At 39.2% G+C, this 22,597-nt stretch overlaps 1 protein-coding gene across 2 annotated transcripts in view; it reads right to left on the bottom strand.

The window, feature by feature from the left end:
• The window catches only part of arid1b (AT rich interactive domain 1B (SWI1-like)), an 89,848-nt gene extending 67,825 nt beyond the window's left edge, over positions 1–22,023 (bottom strand). For both annotated transcript variants that reach the window (XM_036582144.1, XM_036582145.1), the window contains exons 1-3: positions 21,178–22,023; positions 14,661–14,870; positions 5,236–5,376 (exon numbers count right to left, since the gene is read on the bottom strand). In XM_036582144.1, the coding sequence (XP_036438037.1) occupies positions 5,236–5,376; positions 14,661–14,870; positions 21,178–21,906 (1,080 nt within the window). In that variant the 5' untranslated portion in view covers positions 21,907–22,023. The remainder of the gene's footprint in view (positions 1–5,235; positions 5,377–14,660; positions 14,871–21,177) is intronic.
• Positions 22,024–22,597: the final 574 nt, after the last annotated feature.

A 22,597-nucleotide genomic window follows, 5' to 3' on the forward strand; every position in this document is an offset into this window, starting at 1 on the left:
AGCGTCTCCCCCTGAGAACTGCTTCCTTTGTCAGCTGTCCCATGCTTTCACATAACTTCACATTTGTGAGGTCGGCCAGACTGGATGATGCATAACTCACTGTGGCTTGTGAGTGAGAGAGAGATTCCTCACAGCTTAAATTAAAGTGTGATGGTATTTTGGTTCTGGGTGAAGAAAGGTTTTAGTGCACAAGAGATTTCAAATAGAAGAAAAAAAGAGAGAATTAAACCAAACACAGAACAACTGATTTATACGTGCACCACACAGAACTGTGCTCTTCTGTCACAACCATTGCTAGGTTGGACAAGCTTTACAGAACATTGTCAAAAATCCCTTACACTACTGAGAAACTGCATAGCACAACTCAGCTTGTGGCAAAATACGCAAAGCCTTTGTCTGTTTTTATAATAATAATAATAATAATAATAATAATAATATCATCAGGCCACTACAACAGCCCAGTTTAACAACAAACACAGTTGCCATCATTCTAACATCAGCTTGATTGCACATCAAAAACTACACCCCATCTATTCTGCTGTAATTTGAACAAGCAGCTGGCAATGAGAAACTGACTTCAGCCTCGGAAAAATCGAACACTGAGAGACATTTTACAAGAAACTATTTCACTTTTGCAGAAAGATTTCCTGCCGGAGATGCAAGAAACGCAGCTATACCTATGTTGAAAGGACAAAATGGCTCTTCTTAACATTTGGGTTGCCGAACCCCTGCGATGCACAGAACATGTTTCTGCACATTTTAATGAACAGTTACTGTTTATTTACTGAATTTAACATTTTTTTTCCAATACGTTAAACTGCCATGAAATATATCATTTCAGTGTGTTTTCTGTAGAGGATGTATTAACTTATTTTCACTTAGAAAATCAACAAAACCTGTCATTTGACCAGGGAATTCTCAGTATCTAAAGGCTTCTACTTATGTGCAAATGAAATTGTGCTTCTAAGAAAAACAAACAGTGCACAAACAATTGCTTCCTAAACAAAACGTTTATATATACACCATACACACTACATATATGTTCCACACATACTGCATGTTGAATGTCAGCAGAACTCCTGCTGCTAATGTTCTATAATAAAGATTCGTATGCGAAACTAAACAAGTCATTTTCATACAGGTGATTTCATTTGTTTACTTGTATGAGCATGGTTTGAGTGGGTGTGCTGACAAGAAATCCAAGCTGTTTATGACTAACATCTCATCAGATTAATCAAACTTCATCTACATCTCCATGAGAATGAAAGATATCTGTTGTCTTTTTCCCCTCTTTTCATGCACAGCTCTAAAGTGTGCAAAATAGAGAACACAGCACAGCAGCGATGCAAAACTGATCTGAACTGAATGGATTAAAATTATATTCAACAAAGCATGCCCTAATTTTTTGGATCCAAAAAACAGTTCACGCTATATATTTACAAAAAGTGTATTATTAAGTGTTTTTCAAAAAAAAATAAAAAAATAAAATCGTGGTGGATTAAGAGTTCATGAATTAAACTTGTGCTATTTTCAAGAGTATAAATCCAAATAAGAAAGAAAAAGTACTGTAGTGTTATTATGGTCCATACTCCACTGTCATGTAAATACATACTCCAGTCAAATATATGAAATCAAGTATATTTTTAAAAGTAATTCTGCACTGAATCAATTCAAATCACAGTGACATTTGAGTTTTTATGATACGAAATTGTTCCTTAAAGAATATTAATTGAACTAAAGAGACTGACACCCCTAGATCACAATAATAACTCATTCGGTGAACGCAATGTCCCTAATCATTCATGGAAAGGCGTCTTGGCTTAGCTGGAGAGTTTATTCATATACGCCCACAGAACTGTGCTGCTTGGTCACCGTCATATGTCCAGAATTTCTCTTCCTGAAGAAGACTCTGTTCCTCACGAGCTGTCCTGGTCATGGCACAGCTCAAGATAGCAAAGCATGAAAGCACAAGGCCAGGTCAGCTCGCCAGTTCTATATTACACATCACCAACTCAGCTAACCAACAGAGACAGGGAGCCTGGCCTACAACTTTGATTCAACAGCAGATGAGAGCCCGGCTTTTGCGTTTTCAAAGAAAGGAGAGCAGAACTTGGTTAGCAACCTCTGCACATAAAGGTTCAGCACTGTTAGCTAAGCTATAGCTGCATAATGACTAGCACTGAGGTGCATTTTTTAAAATGGCTTAAATTATGACTTTGGGGTGCTTTAACCACTTGTCCTTTAACAGCTGGTGACTTACAATGACAAGAGTGGAAACACTAAATCAAAAAAATATTTCATGCTTATACCAAGAAAAGATGCAAACATTACAGTACACAGTGTGCTAACCAACACAAACAAACAGAGAGTGAAACCATTTCACCCAGTGTTGGGACATTTCCCAAATAGGAAAACCTTCACGAGCTGCAGCTCACTAATCTGGAAAAATGTTTTTTACTGCAATGTGCAAAATAATGCACTGACACACTTTAAATTTACTAAATGTCACTTTTAATATTTCTTACTGCTGCCTTGCTATACTAAGGTTGCTGTCACCCCTGTCTTGTTTGGTACAGACCTATCAAACTTTTTCATTTTCAAGTTCATTCCGATTTGACATGCAAAAACTCCACGCATATTCAAACCAAACAATTTAACCATGGACCAGTGATGCCTGCTTGAGTTCGCTGTTGGGAAAGCATTTTTACAATGGTCCACACAAAATGAGACAATTCAACACCAGAGGCTGCTTTTCTCAGTGCACATTAGCGCTGTACTTTCCACATAATCTGCTTGTTTATACATTTCACGATTTACAGACCATCATATAGTTCCTGTAGTACAAGAGGCTGTTAATAACAGCAGACGAGCAATAACATATTACCAGAAATACGTTTTTATTTTGGCACATGGATTACAGAATGTATTTTTGGCCAAGCATCAGTGACCTGGTGGGTTAAATTCAATTTGGTAAACCAAGTATAAAAAGCTGAAAGCAGAAATGTTTATTATTTGTTTTATGATACAAATGGACTTTAAGCATTTATTTTTCTATTTTCTACTTATATGTTTCTATTTTTATGGTGGTAAATGCGAGAGTAACAGAGTGACTGAATCCCTGCAAAGTTTCTGACCAATAAACAAACACACCCATGTGTAATTTGGTCCACTTTAGACATTGTGGTATGAAACGAACTGAACCAAATAAAAAAGATACACTCACAAAAGCTTCATGAATACATTTATGGAGACGTTATTAGCATGACATGAAAGTTTTAGTTCTTAGTCAGTGCCCTAGTCGCGTTTTGCCCCATCACTTTTGGAGGTGTGGCACCACCCACAATGAGGCTGCACATCTGAAATCCCAAAGAAAAAATCTCAAATTAAATCCCAAATCTAGAGGTAATTGATCTGTAATCAAATTAAGTATTTTATTGCAGTATAGCACTGAACATAAAAAAATTAAATCAACTTCCTTCCAAATCTCTCTGCCTATTCTCCTCTGTACCCCTCCCCCGCCCTTTCTGTCAGCAGTTGGAGTCCAAGCACGCAGGAAGAAAATGGATCTGTTTCTCAGCCAGTCTAACCGTCGTCTAAGAGAAAATGAAAAATCGGAGGCATAAACAGAAGCTTAGTGATATGAGCTGAGCTGCCACTGTGTTCTCATTGATATCGTCCACACACACCCCTGAGAAATCCACTCAAGGTCAGTTTAATTCTGCAGCCTTCACCACAGTATGTGCATCTGCAGGAGAATCAGGCACATGAGCTGCGTGTAAACCAGAAGAATCAGGCCTTCCAGACACGCAGCGCCAACAAAAGTAAAGGGCTGAACTCTGTGTATGTACACATTAAGGGTCACTGAGGGGTGCTTTTAGAATGTGAAAGACCCACTCTTTTGTTAAAAATCAGGTAAGAGTTCCCCTAAATGTTGTTTCCATCTCTCAATTTCATTTCATTTTCCATCAAAGTTTGGCAGACATTTATCATTTGTGTTCTACTGGCTCCACAACAGTGTAGAGTGCTTGGACCCCAATGATTGCCACTCACAATGAAATTTGTAGACACATACTAATCAGTAGTGGAGGCAGTTCACAGAAATCTACAAGTTCTACATCAATTTCAGACAAAAACTGAAAACTGAAATCAAAGCTTGCTCTCTTGGTTGCATTAACAATAATAATTTATACACATGTACCTTTTTTCATCTACTATTCGAAAGCTACTGAAGAAAAATATGAATATGGCAAAATGAAACCAACTTCACAATAAAATGTGTCTCTCTTTTCATGTTTTGGTAATGTTATAACAGTTCTAATTAACCCATAAAGAATGAAATACTTATCTGTGGGTTAGCTAAAAAATGACTATTAGCTGCTGCTATGCTATGTTTAGGGGAGAGGACGGATTCTCTCTCTCTCTCTCTCTCTCTCTGACATCTCCCACTTCAAAGAGTAAAAAGACAACCAATCTACACAGTTCATGTAAATGGTATGTCAAAAACATCCATAAAGTTTGTGTGTTAAATGTATGTTAATTCTGTTTAACTAAAAAGAAAGGCTGATATCATTTTAAATTGTCAAAAAACTAACACCAATAGTTTTAAAAAAGGTTAGTTTTTAGAGATCAGACACGGTCAACTTAGCAGTCCCAAATGAATGTAAAGCAAGGCTGCCCAGATTATGGCCCTTGAAGCCATTCTTGGTGTGACAGAAAAGTGTCTTAACCCCATCCTTCCCCAACCCCCCTCTCAATGAGAGAACAAACTTTTATATATTTTCCTCACTTTTAAAAGAGACTTCTAACTAAAAAAGATCTTATTTTTAATCTAAAATTCATAAAATAAAATTACATAACGGCCCCTGACATCACAAAATCACCACTGAGCATCACCATAACAGAGAAGATAAAATAAAAAAATAATAATAAATAAAAATAAATGTATATCTCAATCTGAATCACACATACTTCCTTTTCTTGGTCTTCAACTCATATTACATATTGGCAAAAAGGCGATATCCACTACATATAACCATATTGTGACATATGATGTAATCATAATAATGATACATATTGTCATATTGTCCAGGCCTAGGTTTTCCTCAGAGGTGCTAATTCATCATATACGAACCAAGCCACTAAACATAAATGCTTTATTCGCTGGATTCTGGCAGATCATGTACTGGTAGGGTTAGTATGAGCTGTATAGAGAGTTACTGGAGCAAAGAGCCTTACCTGCTGAGGTGGAGCTCGGGATTGCATGTAGTGGGGCTGAGAGGGGGCGGCAGGCTGCTGCTGCGGAGGGCTGAAGTATGGAGGCTGTCCCTGCTGGCAGTATCCGCCCAGGCTCTGCTGCCCATACTGAGCCGGCACCTGCTGAGGGACAAAATCAAACAGAGACACATGAGAAATTGCATAGCAATGTTAGGGGATAAAGAAGGAGCAATGTTGCTTAAATCGTTCAAACTGATAGGAGGGATGAATGACATTTTTTGTCCATTTCATACGTAATACAATATCAGAAAGTCTATTGCAGATTGAAGGGCTGGTGTCCAGCACAATTTAGCGATTTGCCTACTCAAAGACACCTGATTACACTTATCTGTTAACTGGCAGGTTTTTAGGGTGTGTTTTTATAGGGAAATCTCAAAACTTTGCTGGACACCAGCCCTCTGGGACATTTTGGAATAATAATAAAAAATAAAAAAATATAAAATAATAATAATAATAATAATAATAATAATAATAATAATAATAACAACAACAACAACAACAAAAATAACAATAGCAAGCTAAAACTAAACAGTTTGTTTTTAAGAAGTGTAACTGTAATTGATTGTAGGAGCTCATTTATAGTCACTTAAAATTTACCCGCCCAATTCAGCCTTCAGCAGTTTAGTCCCGTCCATCTACACTGAAGTTATAAGGAGTGTTTCAGCCCTGCTTTTTAAATGAGGCACAGTACAGTACCCCTTCAGTCAATCAGGACCTAGACCAGGGGTTGACAGCATGCAGCTCCTTAATGCATGCAGCTCTTTTACTGTCCTGTTGCGGCTCCACAGCAGAATCAGATTTTTAGGTGAAAATAAAATAATCCTCCTTTGCAGTAAAATAAAGCTCTGCTGATCGTTCTAACAGTTGTAACAAATGGTCTTAAACGATGGAGTTAATGTATAGCTGCTAATTCACCAACCCATAACCCTTAAAACTGGCGGGCAGGCTGTCGGTAACTATAGCAATGCAGACAACGATTTAGCCTAGCTAATAGCTAATGACAAGGCAAAGAGAAAAACTTAAGATGAACATCAATAATTTGTTCACGAATGGACTTTTATTTGCACTCCATCTGGTTTCCTTACATGATTAATATGCAATGAGAAACTATCAAACACTAAAAAGTTGCGAAGCTGAAGTCGAATTTTCCCGCTCCATGTTAAATTTAAGGTGGAACGGAAAAATTCGAACAAGAACCTGGTGAATGACAAGCTGACTTCAGCATCGTAAAAGTCGAACATTAAGAGACATTTTACAAGTAAATATTCTATTTTTGTGAAAAAGTTTCCTGCCGGAGATGCGAGAAAAGAGGCTACAGCTGAGCTAAAGCTTAAAGCAGAGCAAAGTAAGTCTGCATTTTCGTTTATATTATTTTTTTATCCTATACTAGCAGATTACCACATACTGAGACGTATTTACAGCCAAGATGGCAAAATGGACACATGTTGTGGCTCCGTAGGTGGTTTGATTTTTACTGAAAGGACAAAATGGCTCTTCTTAACATTTGGGTTGCTGACCCCTGACCTAGGCCATTTAAAGGTACAGTAACAACATCAGCCTACTTAATTTTAAGGGATAAAGAAAGGTTAGAAAATTGTCATGCAAAAATTAACAATGACTGTTTTTAGTACATAAAACCACACAGATGTGAGTGACCCTCAAGGAAAGGGAAAAAGTAGGATATGGGTCCTTTAAGTGAACGGTGTCTGTCTGCCTCATGCAGGGATCTCAAAATCAAAGGGCGCAGTTCGGTGTATTACCTGCTAATATAAAATAATTAAGTGATGAAATGAATCAGCTGTGCTGAAGCAGGGAAGACACTAAACCATGTGGTGTTACTGCCCCCAGGACTGACGGCAGCTCATCTCAATGAAGGAATCAAGGCAGAAAGAGCCATCTGTCGGGAACGCTGCTACCAGCGCTGATCCCTCATCACTTAATCAGGAGCTTCAACACATGGGCCAGAATCCAAAACCCAAAATCAAGACTGATAGCGCTGCACCTTACACAGCCTGCTCCCAGCATGAGAGCCCATGATGAGTTATGAGTGGGAGTGAGGGGGGGGTTTCAAGGGTGCGTTGCTGACATCGTAATCTAGCAAGGCCCCCAACCCCCTCCCGCCTCCAAATTCAGTGCAAGTTGTGTTATGTAACAGGTTTACAGCAGAACAGCTGGTATTGGCACGCCCACTTCGCCTCATCTGGACTCATTTGCATTCATCATTGAGGCCAAATAGAAAACAAAAAACAGTCACAATGATGACAGTGCAGCCCCACCCCCCAGCTATTCCCATCTCTAATGAACTCACTGATGTGTCAGCACCTTTTAACTACCATTAACACAAACAGACAGAGTTTAAATGAATATTTAGCATGTTTGACCTTCATACATATCCAAAAGTATCCAGACACCTCTTCTAATTAATGAGCTCAGCTAGGTTAAGGTGCACCCACTGCTGACACAGGTGTTCAACTGCGCACTTACAGTTTGTATAATCTCTGTAGAAAAGCCAACAGATTGGGACACTCTGAAGCAGCCGCACATAAGCTTAAGATCAGCAGGCCCAATGCCAAGCATCAACTAGAAAGGTATAAAGCCCCCAGCATTGGGCTGTGGAGCAGTTTAACTGTGTTCTCTAGAGTGATGGAGCTCCAAAATGATTTCACATGGCTGTAGAAACAGGCTTAAAAATGAGTTGCTTGTTGTTGGAGCGTTCTGCGTTCTTCCTAGAACTGCAACTGCGATTTTAAACAGGGATTAAAATATAATAAATTAAGGTCCAGTGCCTGCTTGCATAAAACATCTTAAGCTATGTTTTAAATGTCTGAAGGATACAATCAAAGCTGTAAATTTAAATTTACATTTTAAAAACTGTCAACAACTGATGTGCTGAAGCTTAAATCGTAAACTTGTCACTTGCATAAAAATTTGGAACATTGTGTGTGTATGTGTGTGTGAATATACACACATATATATAAAAACATTTACACACACATGGATATACACACTATATGGACAAAAGTATTGGGAAACCTTATACCCACAGGAGCTTTTATGACATCCCATTCTAAATCCATAGACATTAATATGAAGTTGGTCCCCCTTTGCAGCTATAACAGCTTCCACTCTTCTGGGAAGCTTTCTACAAGACTTTGGAGAGTGTCTGTGGGAATTTCTGCCCATTCATCCAAAGGGCATGGGAGGTCAGACACTGATGTTGGAATAGAGGACTTGGTTCTCAATCTCTGTTCTAGTTCATCCTAAAGGTGTTTGATGGGGTTGAGGTCAGAACTTTGTGCAGGCCAGTCAAGTTCTTCCACACCAAACTCAGCTAGCCATGCCTTTATGGACCTTGCTTTGTGCACTGGGGGTCAGTCATGCTGGAACAGAAAAGGGTCTTCCCCCCAAATTGTTCCCACAAAGTTGAAAGCATACAATTGACCAAAATGTCTTGGTATGTTGAAACATTACGATTTCCCTTCACTGGAACTAATGGGCCTGGGCCTAGGCCTACCCCTGAAAAACAGCCCTACAGCATAATCCCTCCTCAGATGTTTTATGTAAGCCATTAGCATATCCATTTTCTCTGTTTTGAGGTTTGAACAAAGGATGTAGTGAGCTTAGTAAACAGAACTGTTCATGGGGCAGTTCAATAGCTCCTTGTTGATAATGTACGCTATGAACAACATTGCAGCTCTTGATTTGTGACTTGAAAACAAAGACTATGTTTCAAATTGTGATTCTGATAAGGACAATTAATCTTTCAAGCCCTACTTCTGCTCCAGCAAAACTGAGCAACGCAGGGCTGCATGGGTTTAGTCAGGTTTGGTTTGGTCTGAATTTTGCAAGATAAGATGTACAGGAAATGCATAAAGATGTTTACAAGCATGTACATGTTTGTCCTAACATTTTTTTTTCCACTTCTTGTAGCGTGGTTATTAGTGTAGGCTCCAAATGTCGCACCCTGCTGTACGGTTAACCCTGACTTCGCAGCCCTGCTTATGACTAGTACTGTGTTTCTGCTGTTCCCAACTTTCTACGGTTTCAAGTTTATGAGTCCTGTGCAAATAGTTTACAATAGTAAGGTTCGCAATAGATAAAAAACAAACTGTGTATAATCGGTTTTATGAATACAGGAGTCTGTTACCATGGTAACTCTTAATCGGCAAGCCCATTTAGATGTGCACTGATAATATGAACGTGCTGAATGCCAGGACACAGAAACAAGCTTCAGAGCTAGAAAGAAAACTTGACTCACAAACAGCTTTTCTCAATGGAAGGAAATGCTCCGTAAGGCATTTAACCTTCACTACTATGGAAAAAATATGAAACTTCAAATTCATCATTCAAAGCAATCTTCATTGTATTTTTTTCCATTTCTACTGATGACTTGAGGACCACATACGCTGGTTACATTCAGTCCGCTCTACAATAAGCTGTTCCAGCATGAAATCCTCGCCCTCTCGTCTGAACTGTAGCGAGTGCAGAAGACAGTCTGTCAGATTATTCTCAGCTGCGCGCACAATAATAATCCAGCAGGCCTGTCAACAGCAGAGGTCACTATTTTGGCCACCAGACAGGAACAGTTCATCATCTGCCAAAAAGTTTAAAATTTTCACTTTACAGAATGTCAGCACTCTATAACAGAAAAGAATCTCTGAATGTATGACTACATTATTTATTGCCTCAAAATTCACCTCTACCATATTTAACCTGACTGATTCATTCTCAGACAACTCTCATGCAATTCTTTTTGTCTTATTTTTAGTCCTACTCTATTATGTGAATAACTATAAACTTGCATTTATAATTTTAATTAACCGGTACCTAATTTAGTCTAATGACCGCAATACATTCTCACTGAAATGTCAAATATACGTACTTAGAACAGCACTAGCCTCATAAGTCTAGTTTATTTCAAAAACAGCATCAAATGTTCTAAAAAAGAATGTACAATGTCCAAACTTTGGGACAAATTGGAGCAAATAAGACAAGTGTGATTAATTGTGATTAACTACCCAAAAAGATGCTACTGGTTGCAACAATTATTTGAATCGTTTGGTTGGTTGCAACTAATTATCTGAATCATTTTGCAGCCCTAAAATATGATATAAGGTAATATAAGGTAATTGCATAAAAGGTCATGAAAAATCTGTAATTTTGGCCTCATAAGGTCCAGTTCAAGCAGCATCCTGTATAGGACAGCTCAGAGGATACACAGAGATATAGACAGTGTGCTAAGGGTGTGGAGATGACCAGTGGTCAGGCAGGTTAGTCGGAGCTCCACAGGGGACTGATGAGTGCTGTGTTTTGATAGTGTTGTGACAGGACACATGTGGACGCTGTCCAAGCCGTCAACACACCTCAGCCGGCTGCTTCTCATCCACATATAGACATTCTCCACAAACCCGGAGAGAGTGAGGAGCCTTCACTGCATTTCTCATAACAATGAAACCCCCTGACATTCAAGACACTTCAGGCAAGGCTTCCAGCAAGGCTTTCCTTTTGCAAAATATTTCATCGGCCTATATATTAGTATGACTAAAATTGTAATTATTATTATAGATACTATTTTGAGTGATGTCATGGCTTGGTAAAATTAATCAATGACTCATACAGGTTTAACCTGTTTTACACTTACTTCACATTAGGCCCTGACTGTTAAAGTATTTTATAGCCAATACCAATTTCAAGGGGATAAAAATTCTGACAACTGATAACATAAGCTAATATAATTTATTTTTTTCATTTTATGTTTAAATTCTAAAGTCAAGTAGAATACAATAAAAATATAATTTACCTGCAAATCATACTGTGTTGCAGCAATGAGAATTTGGTTGCTTAAATTGGAAAATGTTACCAAAAAAATCCATTTAAAAATTTTTAATTATTCAACCAAGCATCATCATTTATATCCAAAAAAGCCATGAAGTTTTAGTCAAAAATGATCATTTATTGGTATCAGTGTGATATGGTTAATCAGTATCGTGGTCTACATCAGTCTGTCCCTATGTCTGAGCCGTCTTATGTGAACCGCAAACTCTCCAACACTTTCAATGCAAATACAAAAGGGTTTTCTTGGCAACTGATCAGTCAAAGCGGCCAATTTCAGGTGAAGTTGTAGTGGCCCCGGAAGATAAAAACCATTACTGGCCCAATAAGAGCGAGAATAACAGCATCGCTGACACACTACCCTCCCCGAGGTTAAAGATTACACAAACTCTCCAGCCTGCAACGATCTAATTATGCGATGACTGCTGAGTGATGATGTGGACTTTGGTCAGTGTGTCTTTTTCCATTCCTTCACACCACAGGCAGAGAATGCTTTGTGCTGATTTTGATCTTTCAGCCATGACCAGAGGGAACAACACTTGGAAACTCGATGAGGCCATCGCCTGGCAGGCAGTGTTTCAGGTCATCTTATCACAAAGCAACAGAATTGGGTCTGGAAGGCAGCGGAGAGAACAGACAACATTCAGGACAGAGTATGAACCTGTCCATGTGCTATGTCCCTCTGAATTGTGTCAGCTTAATAGATTTGAATGTTGTTAAACACAAATTGTAAAATTTATGTGTGCATTAAGGCTGCACAACATGTTTTCCATTTCAAGTTAAAGAGCCCATTTCCTACTTCCATTTCTTTTGTATTTTATTTTTCCCCTTGAGGTCCACTTACAACATTTGTGTGGTGTTATGCACCAATGATGGTCATAATTCATTTTTACATAACAATTTTCCAATTTTTCTTTTCTGTCCCTTAGAATTAAACAGTCTGTTTTTGTTCCTGTACTTTTAAGACTAAAATAACATAAATGAACTCTGTTCTGATTGGCTATCCTGTTTGTGTCCCATTCAAAAAGCACTGTCCCATCAAAGACTGCCTATAACTACAATTTGAGTAGGCGGGTCTAAGCTGTGGTAGGCTAAATAGGGGGTGCACATATATTTGGTTGGTTGGTTGTGACATCACAGAGACAATGACGTTAAAACAGGCTGTTTTTGCAGCATGGTTTCCATATATGGACTGTATAGACTGGGAAGTGAATGGTTTGCTTTGAAACTCTGTATTTACATTTTACTTCAAACTCTCATTTCAACAAAAGTGATTAGCCCTTTAATAGTTCCCCAAATAAACACTAAATACTGTTTGGAAAGTCAAGTCTATTAGAAAGCCCAAATGGACCTGTTTTTTGTTATTAGGGCTTGAAGAATGCTTTAGAAACTTGCATATCTACTGTATACTAGTATTAAACCTAGTCATGGACTATAGAATCTCCTTTCAGAATGCTGTGTAGTCCAGAACTAGGCTTAATCCCAGTCTGGGAATACCAACCCTACAAGACTAGAGCTAGACGATTCTCCTCTGGAACAAGCCAACCTCACAGCTGCTACACGCCACTATTTATTACACCACTGTATCCATGATCAGCTCCTCGTCAGACTTGTCATATAAATTTTGTCCCATCTTTATGTTTGAAAATATGATTTTATTTTGCCCCCCAAAACTGAGTGCACATCACATGAAAATATGAACAATGGGATGCAAACATTTGCATGTCAGTTATATTCTAATGTCGATATTTTATCCAAGCCAGGCAGATATTTAATGGCAGCAGAAACACATAGTTAACAAACAACATTTGTTAACTATTAGCCTTTCGATTTTGATTATCGCAGAAGGCTGCAATATGCAAATGAGCTCTCTAGTCAATCAGTGTTTTTACTGCATGTTGTGAGCATCTTGACCAACCAAAGCTTCAGGTGAGTGTTTCAGTGGATGTTCTTACACAAAACGGCGCAGTACAGAACAGTATGCTTATAAATCTGTACTCATGCGTGTTGTCACTGCCAAGGGAGCCGTACTGGATTTGCTAACCTTTCTTGCTGGGGAACCAAGCGTACTGTGCCAGAACATGGTGGCACTAGAAATGGTGCAGCTTATTAATTTGCCAAACCAATCCTCACGCGAATCACTCAAGCCTGAGATAACAGTCACCATCTTTGAGCCTACACATAAAGCTGAATGCAGAGAAAAAGGCTGATCAAAACTTGAGGCTCCTTCTTTTTTGTTGCTGTTGTTTGTGTTTATTGTTAACACTATTTCTACCACACAACTGTGGCCACAGAACTGTAGTTGATCTAGTAGGAAAGAACGGGAATGTGAATGTCACGTGAACTTTACCATCTGAGGCCATTTCACCTGATACAATTGTACGACAACAGTGACATGACAGTGTTTCTTCTGAGACCCAAAGCCAAAATGTACAATGTACCACCTACAGCTTTTTGTACAGGCATGACGTCTGCCTGCCCCCCCCTCAGCAGTCTAGGGCCGTGTGTGCGCGAGCCAGTCAGTCTTCAGAACGGCAACACACTCCAAACAGCCAGGCCAGACTAAATATAGCAACAGACTATGAATCCAGAATAGGACAGCCTAGCCCAGCCTAGCCTAGCCCAACCTGTTTGGCAGATATCAGATTGAGCACATCAGAAAAACACCAAGAGCCACCACAGATCTTCAGCCTTCAATATTTTACCACCCCACCCCCAACACACACACATGCACTCTCACCATATAACGATAAAAGCCCTCAGCAACATCCAACCGTTATAAACAGGTTCATCTGGTTTCTGATTCTAATAACATCACGCTTAACCCTTAGAAGTCCAGAGTTATTACTGTTGTTTTTGCTACACTATTTGTGTAATAATACATGTAATCAATTGCTTAACTGTGTAATTAGACATATTATTACACTAATCTCATCACACAGTTATGCAATTGATTACATCTTGATTACACAGAATCTGCACCACTGATATTCAACAAAAAAAGACAGAAGTGCCAATTCAAATCTATCAATACAGAACCATCAAATACAGTAAGTCATATATAAATCACTATATTGTTAAGTACATAAGTGCACTGTTCACATGTAAGCAAAGTCATCCAGAGTGGTTTTATGTGAAATGCACCTGAATTGCTCACAGCAGTGGTGATTGGAACCAGACGTCTGAACAGTTTAATACCTCTAAAAGCACCCTCACAGAAAGTTTTTACATGAAATGGTTATGAATACGGTGACTGATGCCTGCGACATTGTTTTGATGCTAAAAAAATAATTTGACACATGCAGTGCAAAGAGGAACACGCAGGGCGTTGTAATGCAAAACATTCTACAAGGAAAACGTATTTTTTCAGATTTACATCAATTTTACAAATATCAACATCAAACATAAAAATAATCTTTTGTAGAAAAAGGCTAAAATTTTCTTAAACCACTCTGAATTACTTTATTTCTCAGTAACTAAATTACATGCAGGAATTAAAAAAAAAATCTGTGGAAACAGTATCAAAATGCCGTGTTACACTCAATTGGTAATACCTGTTGTTGAGGGTACTGCATCCCTCCCATGGCGACTTGGCCACGCCCCTGCATTCCCACTGGGTATCGGTGCGGTGCAGGTGCTCCATATGGCTGGCTTGAATAACCGCCGCCTGGCTGCTGCTGCTGCTGCTGCTGCTGAGAATAAGGACTGTTACCCATCCCGTAGAGCTGAGAACGCTTCATAGACATGGCGTCCATAGGTACCACCTGTTGGGAGGGAGTTGCAGGGATTTATACATAAAACTCTGCAAACTGTAGTGCCTATACGCTCCTCACTCTCTTCTGAGCGTGACTTATTTAACATCTTTTGTGAAAAGAAGCCTAGTTAATGATCAAAACTAGGTGTCTAGGTGCATCCTATCTATTCTTTTTCAAGTTGGTTATAAGACCATCTCAAAAGATCACTATTTTGCACAGGATATGCCACTTTTTATGTGTTTTGTTTCAAAATAGAATAAGTATTTTTCTGAGCTAAACCAATCTGTGAAGTATTTAATTAACACTTAATAAAAGACATTTACACAAATATCCAAAAACCAAAATGAATCTTGTAGGTAGAAGTGGACAATATAGAAAAATCATCTTTTTTTGTGTGTCACAATATTTAAGTTAGAACAGACAAAGTAGTGGCACATTTAAAAATACCATCAAAAACTATGAATGTAATTACAAATATTCCACATTTTACACACTGTTCTGAACTAAATCCAACTACACAGGATCACTTTTAATCAAACATGCAGTTGAGAAGTGATTTCTTTAAGTACTGACGATACCCAAAAAATATGACAATATGCTCAGCAAAGCATATTGTGATATATTATGATGTAAGTTTTCATAACAATAAATATTGCCATACTGCCCAGTTGTACTTGTAGCAATGTGCATTTTGACTCATTTTAATATTTGTATAACTGTAATTAAATGTACAGACATCCAGTTAACCACAGAGAAGGAAAAAGCGGCAGAAAAAAGGAAAAAAAAACCCGACAAAATTAGTGCAGGGTTTTAGGCTCACTTTCACTATTACTGGTGAGACTAAAATTATTTTTTTCATACTATTATTCAAACACAGATTAACAGAGGCTGCTTTAGATGAGCTACTAAGATAATGCTACAGCTAAATGGTACACCACTGACAAATGCTGATGAGGACTGAGCATACAGCGTAGCGAAACATGTTCAGGCTACTTCTCTAGTTTACAGACGTTAAGACAAGGACAGTAGATACAATGTGTACAAGATACACCCTGTAGTGGACAATGAGCACACAGTACAAAAAAATAAATTAAACCAAAATTAAAAACAAAACAATGGTAATGGTGCATACAAGCATACAGGTGCACTAGGTTAGTTTGCTAGAGAAACATATTTTCACTATTTCTGGACCTTGCTAACATCTGAGAAAATTGTACTGAACCTGAAAATGAAAATGAAAATTATGACCAAATTCAATAAAACACACATTTTAGTGCTCTTGACCTTGCTGAGCTGACGATAGTAATCTTTAGACTCGACGGCTGGCGAGTGCAGAAATTCAGGGCAGTGTGCCATCATCCGCTGACAGGGAGAGTCAGGTTTAGTCTCAAGTGAGCTGGCTTCGCCAAAAAAAAAAAAGAGAGAGTGAGAGCTATCCAAACTAATCTTCTCATATCACTGCCAAATTCAGGGCAATTGAAGCAGCACTTACAGAAAATGTGTGCAATCGAGAACGCCTGTGAGGGCACTTTAAACGAGCAGTTTAAGTGTCAGCAACCATGGCCTGGCACACTGCAATTTTCACTCACTCCCTCTCCTTCTGTCTCTGTCTATCTCTCTCGCCCTCTCTCGCACATAAACACTCACACAGGGACACTCGCACTTGCTCAGACTACGACAGGCTACAGCTCTTCTGAATCAGACTCCTCTTACCACACTAAACCAAACCAACTTTGAAAAAAACGCATCAAGTATTTTTGAAAGTCTGCGCATAAATGTGGCAAAAAGGGTCCCTTAAAGAACCTCTCAACGGATGTTTTTAAAGAACCACTAAATGAGATGTGCAAATGTGAACAATTTTAAACTTCAAAGAACGACATAAAGCAAACATGTACACTAGAGGTGGATGATATGCCACAAATAAAACACAATAAGACATTCTGACAATACCATATGCATCACGATGCATTCCGCATCAAGTTTGATCCAAAGAAGTAGGAGCAGTAGCGCCACGCTTAAAAACTACAATCAAAACCTTTGAATCTGATAATATTTACTCAACATTTTACATTCTGAGCTGCACTAAAACCAATTGAACAGGACAAATTATGATCTCTACTGAAACATGCAGTTGACCCTTGTTTTTTAAGTAATGATGATATCTACATTACGAAGTTGTAACAATTTTGACACAGATTGAAAAATCGAATATGAACCTCTGTATCAAAATTTAAAAACGTATGACTGATGCGCCCCTCTGTCTCTTTCGAGTGTCCCTCATTTACTGCCTTTCATAGATACCACTGTCTGTGACCAAAACTAGGCTTCTCTGCTCATCCTATCACAGTAAAGTGGGGGGGCAGAGGGGTGGGGAACCCACCTCAAATGACTGGGCTTTTTTTAATCAACTATAAATTTTAGGGATTGTAATTTTGGGGGTTTGTTTTGTCAGAGGGCTACACAGCAGGCACTGAAAACTTTCTATTTAAGCAGCTTCGTTTGCTAAGCTAAACCAATGTGTAGTATATAACAAAGAATCGAGAAACTTTGACAAAAATATACAAAATAGTAAAAACTGAACTGAATCTTGACCTCTAATCTGAAATTTTGACCTCATGCTCTTATGGTGCAAGCACGTAAGCTGTGAATACACTAACACAGTGTTCAAACACTAAAATATTCACATTAGAGGAGAATTCCACCTTTTTTGCAAAATTTCTGCATAATTAAATGGTTAAGCTGTAAACAAAGTTTGAAGAGTTTAATGTCTCTAGAGCTCCCTCTCAGAACATATAAGAAGAAATCAATATGGATATGCTGCTTTATTCAGGAAACATATAACAGATTTATCAGTATTTTACTATCATCAACATCACATATAAAAACTCACTACTTTTGGATAGTAAATAAAAATAAACAAGATGTTTATATTCATGATGTAGATGCTGTGACCCCTGCTTTCAAGTTTCAAGTTTGGATAAGTTTCTCTGCAATGGCATATTTCAGATATTTCAGATCAAACCAGATCAAACCATGTTATGCAGAAAATCAAAAAAAAGTTTAACAAATGACCACAAGGCACACATTCAAGCATTCATTATTTTTACTGTATCGAGAAAAATATTGCATTGAGACACCACCCGATCGGATCAAAAAATCTAATAATTGGTTTTGTATCATCATTGCATCCCTACCATGAGCTCAGAAAAGCATAGCGTGACATAATTTGTCATGATAACAATAAAAATCATCAAACTGTCCAGCCCACTCTGGACAAACTGAAGGTTCATCCTAGAACTGTAGGCCAAAGCCAAGAACCACTTAGGAACTTTTATTAATACAGGAGTAACCGCAATTAGACTCAATCATTAGAACTATTAATTAACTTGTCATTAAACTGCATTACTGCTTACAACAATAACAATAAGGTGTACCTAGTTTTTCTTTTTTTAACATAATACTAAAGTCATCAAATCAAAAACACAAGAGTGACTGAAAGGTTTCCTACAATTTCAAGGGCAAATCATTGTAACCTTGAGTTCATTTAGCCCACAACAAACAATAAAAGGCTAAAAACAGCCAAAAATCAGCCATCAGTCGACTGTCCTATAAAAAAAAATAGATGGAATCAGCATGAAAATCCATGATTGGTGCATAATTAATATCACAAATATTTAGGAGTGGGCAATAGGACAATGATGAATATTGTTATTGTGATAAATGGCATCACAAAATGCGGTTCAGAGAATATTGTGGATGTCGTCAGCATGTCAAGAACACTGACCATTACAAAAAGAGCATAATTAGTCCTGTTTAACTGGATTTAGTTCAGTGCAGTGTGCTAAACATTAAAGTAAAAACCTACTGAGCTATGGTGACGGTATATTTTTGCTACATTGCCGACCTTTTTGAAAACAGACCAAATAACACAACACTACCCAAAAAACAATCCATTCCACATCTTTAAAAACAACAAACACATGTAAGCGTTCGCTCTCTTGCTGACATTTTTTCTGACGCACCAGCACAAGAATGACTGACGTGTGCAAGTGCTTTCCAGTCTCTTGGCACCTCCTTCAGTCAGGCCCGGACTGGACAGGCCCTGGGAATAAACCAGGGCGCAGGAGCACAAACGCTCCATACATTTCCTGCTGAGATAGCTGGCAATAACACCTAGTGAGCACATGGCTAATCTGCATGTGTGAAGGTCAGGGCTACTCATCCACAGAGGTGCCACCGGAGAGGGCTCACTGCCAGAAAGCATCACATCACACAAGAAAACTAATCTAGAGGAGAAACTGCTGAACTACACAGAAAAATGAAGCCCTTATTAAAATGACAAAGTGGAAAAAACAGTATTTACAACTATTAGTTATCAATAAACAAAAACTGGCAAGTGATAAATTCATGTATTCAGCCACATCTTGATAAGGTTGTTTACCTCTCAAAGTCCAGATGTAACAGAGGAGAAACCTAATTATCACAATATTAAGTAACTGTTGTGCACCTGCAAACACCTCTAAACACGCTCTCCAAAGAGAAAAGAGCCCAACACAGCATAACATAGCAACACTCTTTAAAAAGATGGTTCTTAGTAAAGACAACAGTTCTATATAGAATCATGAACACTCAAAGAACCATCTGCATGCTTAAATGGTTCTCTGCATGATGAAATGCTTCTTCAGATTAATGGAGAAAGTGTTGTAATATGATTCTGTATAGCACCAAAAATGGTTCTTCTACTCTTACAGTGTCAAGCTTGTATACAATAGAAGAATCTTTTTTCATGCTACATAGAAGCACGTACAGCACATTCTCCATCAATCTGAAGAACCATTCAACCATGCAAAGACCCATTTAAGCATGCAAATGCTTATATATAGAAGAACTGTCTTTACTAAAGAACCCTTGAAGAACCATCTTTTTTTAAGTGAGATTCAACAGTCAATCCAACTGACATCCAAATTGAAAGTGTAAAGCAGATCTGAACTTCCCTAAATTCTGTTTTTTTTTTTTCATACTATTGGACTGAGGTCGCCTCCATGAACCAAAAAAGAAAAACACAGCACTAACTTACTTGCGAAACACTGTATCTGTCTGGCTGAGATTTCATCACAGCACAAGAAGAGATTTTCCATTTTCCTGAAAACACATTCACAGTTCTTCCTGTATTCGTGCAATACTGCAACTTGTGATGTTTGACCATAACTGTTAAAATGATTCAAAGAAAGGGGGGGAAGCTTGTTGGGGATATTTTGCGTCAGGTTCTGTAATTTGTCCGAAAATCAACCCAAGTTAGAGCTAGCAATTGCAGCTAGGCTAGTTTTAGCATTAGCTTTGACGCTCACGTAGCCATGATACCGCTAACAAATATAACTTAACAGAAACATTAGCATGTATGGTTAGCTAGGTAGCGACATACAGTTGTTTAGCGCTGAACACGATTAAGTATTTAATGTAAGTTAATTCATCCCGTTTGTTTAAAAAATAAAATTAAGTCTCTAAACATTTTTACAAATAAATACGGCGACTTACTAGCTAAAGCTAACATTTGAGTTCATCTTTAAAAAAATGGTAATAGCTGTCTGCTATAAAACTAACCGTTAGCCAGTCTTGCGCTAGAAGGTTCCATCGCATCGTTTAAGGTTTACTGCTTGCTGTATAATTACAGCAGCTGATTTAGGTCCCCGTTGTTGTTGTTTTTAACATTTCCACACTGTGTTTCTGCAGACCGTAAACGTGTGTTTTGCATTAACGCGAAGCATAACGCGGTAACAGCTAAACGCAGCCGTCAGGTTCAGCGAGAATGAATGACGTGTTGCTGCTAGCTATAGTTAGCCAAGTTACCGCATTCATGTTAGAAGAAAATACAGATTATCCCACACTTTGACGCATTTTCCCCATCTCCTCATCGTCTCTACCTATTTCTTCTTTTTTTGGTGCTGTTTAAACAATTCAACAAAAATAAACCTAGCCAGCTAACGTTAGCTAGGTTAGCTTAGCTGGCTAAGTCACCTTGGCCAGAACTTGACAAGTTCTGTCTGTCCGCACAGACAACGGGCGAGTACTAATTAACAACAAGTACTTGGGAGTTTTGTTTTTCAGTGAAACTGGGCTCGTTCTGAGCACTGACAATGGGATTTTTGTTTTTCGGCCATCGAAAAAATATAATAATAGCCTGGTTAACTGGCGTTTCCATACCAATTGACGTTAGCAGACTAGCAACAGGCCACTGGTTAGCTGACCAGCTAGGTAAGTTAGCAGAAAGACTGACAACCTAGTGATGGGTTTTAAAAACGTACGCAAATGAACACACCTGGGGTCTGTTTCCTCCTTGTCCGTTGTTTCCCGGACTCATTGCGGGGTGATTTCTTTGTTGTCCTCCCCAGCCGTGGCTCGCCGAGCTGTACTGGGAGCTCAGGTCTTTGCTGAGCCCCATGCCTGCTTGTTGTTGTTGAGCGCTGGGATTACTGTAGTCTTGGTAGCCACTGCCATAACCTCTCATCATCGGGCTGGGAGAGGTCAGAAGCTGGTTTAAAGTTGGAGTGGCACCCGAGGGATGCTGTTGGTTTTGCCCTGGGAACCTCTGAAACACTCCGACACTGCCAGCACCGCCGGGGGACGCGGCTGGCTTACCGTGAGCCGTGGCAGGAGCTGAGGCGGCTGAGGCTGAGTTGCTCCCCGGGCCCATCATGTTTCCCTGCCGCGATGGGCTCATCATACCGTAGCCGGTGCCACCGTAACCGGCTCGGTAGTTGGGGTAGTGGTTGTAGGGGTTGTTGTGGTACTCTTCGTGAGAGTTTTGCATTTGATCCATGTTGTTCTGGGTCGAATGCATCATAGCCGGAGGAGCAGGGCTTTGTTGTCCGCCATGTTGATCAAAGCAAGGCCCTCCTCTTCCATTCCCATAATAATTATTAAACTCGAAAACCGAGCTGTTCCCACTTTGGGACGGCTCACCACCTCCACCGCCGCTGCTGCTGCTGCCGCTGCCGCCAGTCGCTAGTCCAAAGTCGACGTGCTCCTGCTCGTACCTGCTTCCCATGCGATCCGCCGTTTTGCACGGTCGGTCCTCCTCCTCTTCACTTTTACTCAACGATTGCTGATGGCGATCGACCAGGCTAGCGAAAATCTCCTCTTTCCCACCACCATGGTGCCTGGTAAAGTCACACAGTGCGGGCTGCTGCCGCCTGTCCGCGGTGTTCTGGCCGTCGCGATGCCGACGCTGGAGCTGGTTGAGCTGCTGCTGCTGCTGTTGCTGCTGCTGGGGCTGTGGAGGTGTGCGGCGGTGGCGAGGCGAAGGAGGGGGATCTCCACTTCCAACATTTTTCACTTTATGATTCGCTCAAGATGGTTATTCAGGGGTTATTAAGTAAAGGGAATGGTTATTTAGGACCCCGAGTTCTATACAGAACCATTTCGTGCTTTAATGGTTATTTGCAGGGTGAAATGGTTCTTCAGATTGATGGAGAATGTTTTGCATATGGTTCTGTATAGAACCTTATTAAAATGGTTCTATATAGCACCAAAAAGGCTTCTGCTATTGTTTACAATGTCAAGCTTGTATACCATAGCAGAAACTTTTTGCTTCTATACAGAACCATATATACAACATTCTTCATCAGTCTGAAGAACATTTTCACAATGCAAAGAACCATTTAAGCATGACAGGGTTCTGTGTAGAATCATGGCTCTAAATAGAACCATTACCTTTACTAAAAACCCTTAAAGAACCA

Source organism: Colossoma macropomum, unplaced genomic scaffold (genome assembly GCF_904425465.1).
Source record: "Colossoma macropomum unplaced genomic scaffold, Colossoma_macropomum, whole genome shotgun sequence".
In the NCBI taxonomy this organism is placed as follows: domain Eukaryota; kingdom Metazoa; phylum Chordata; class Actinopteri; order Characiformes; family Serrasalmidae; genus Colossoma; species Colossoma macropomum.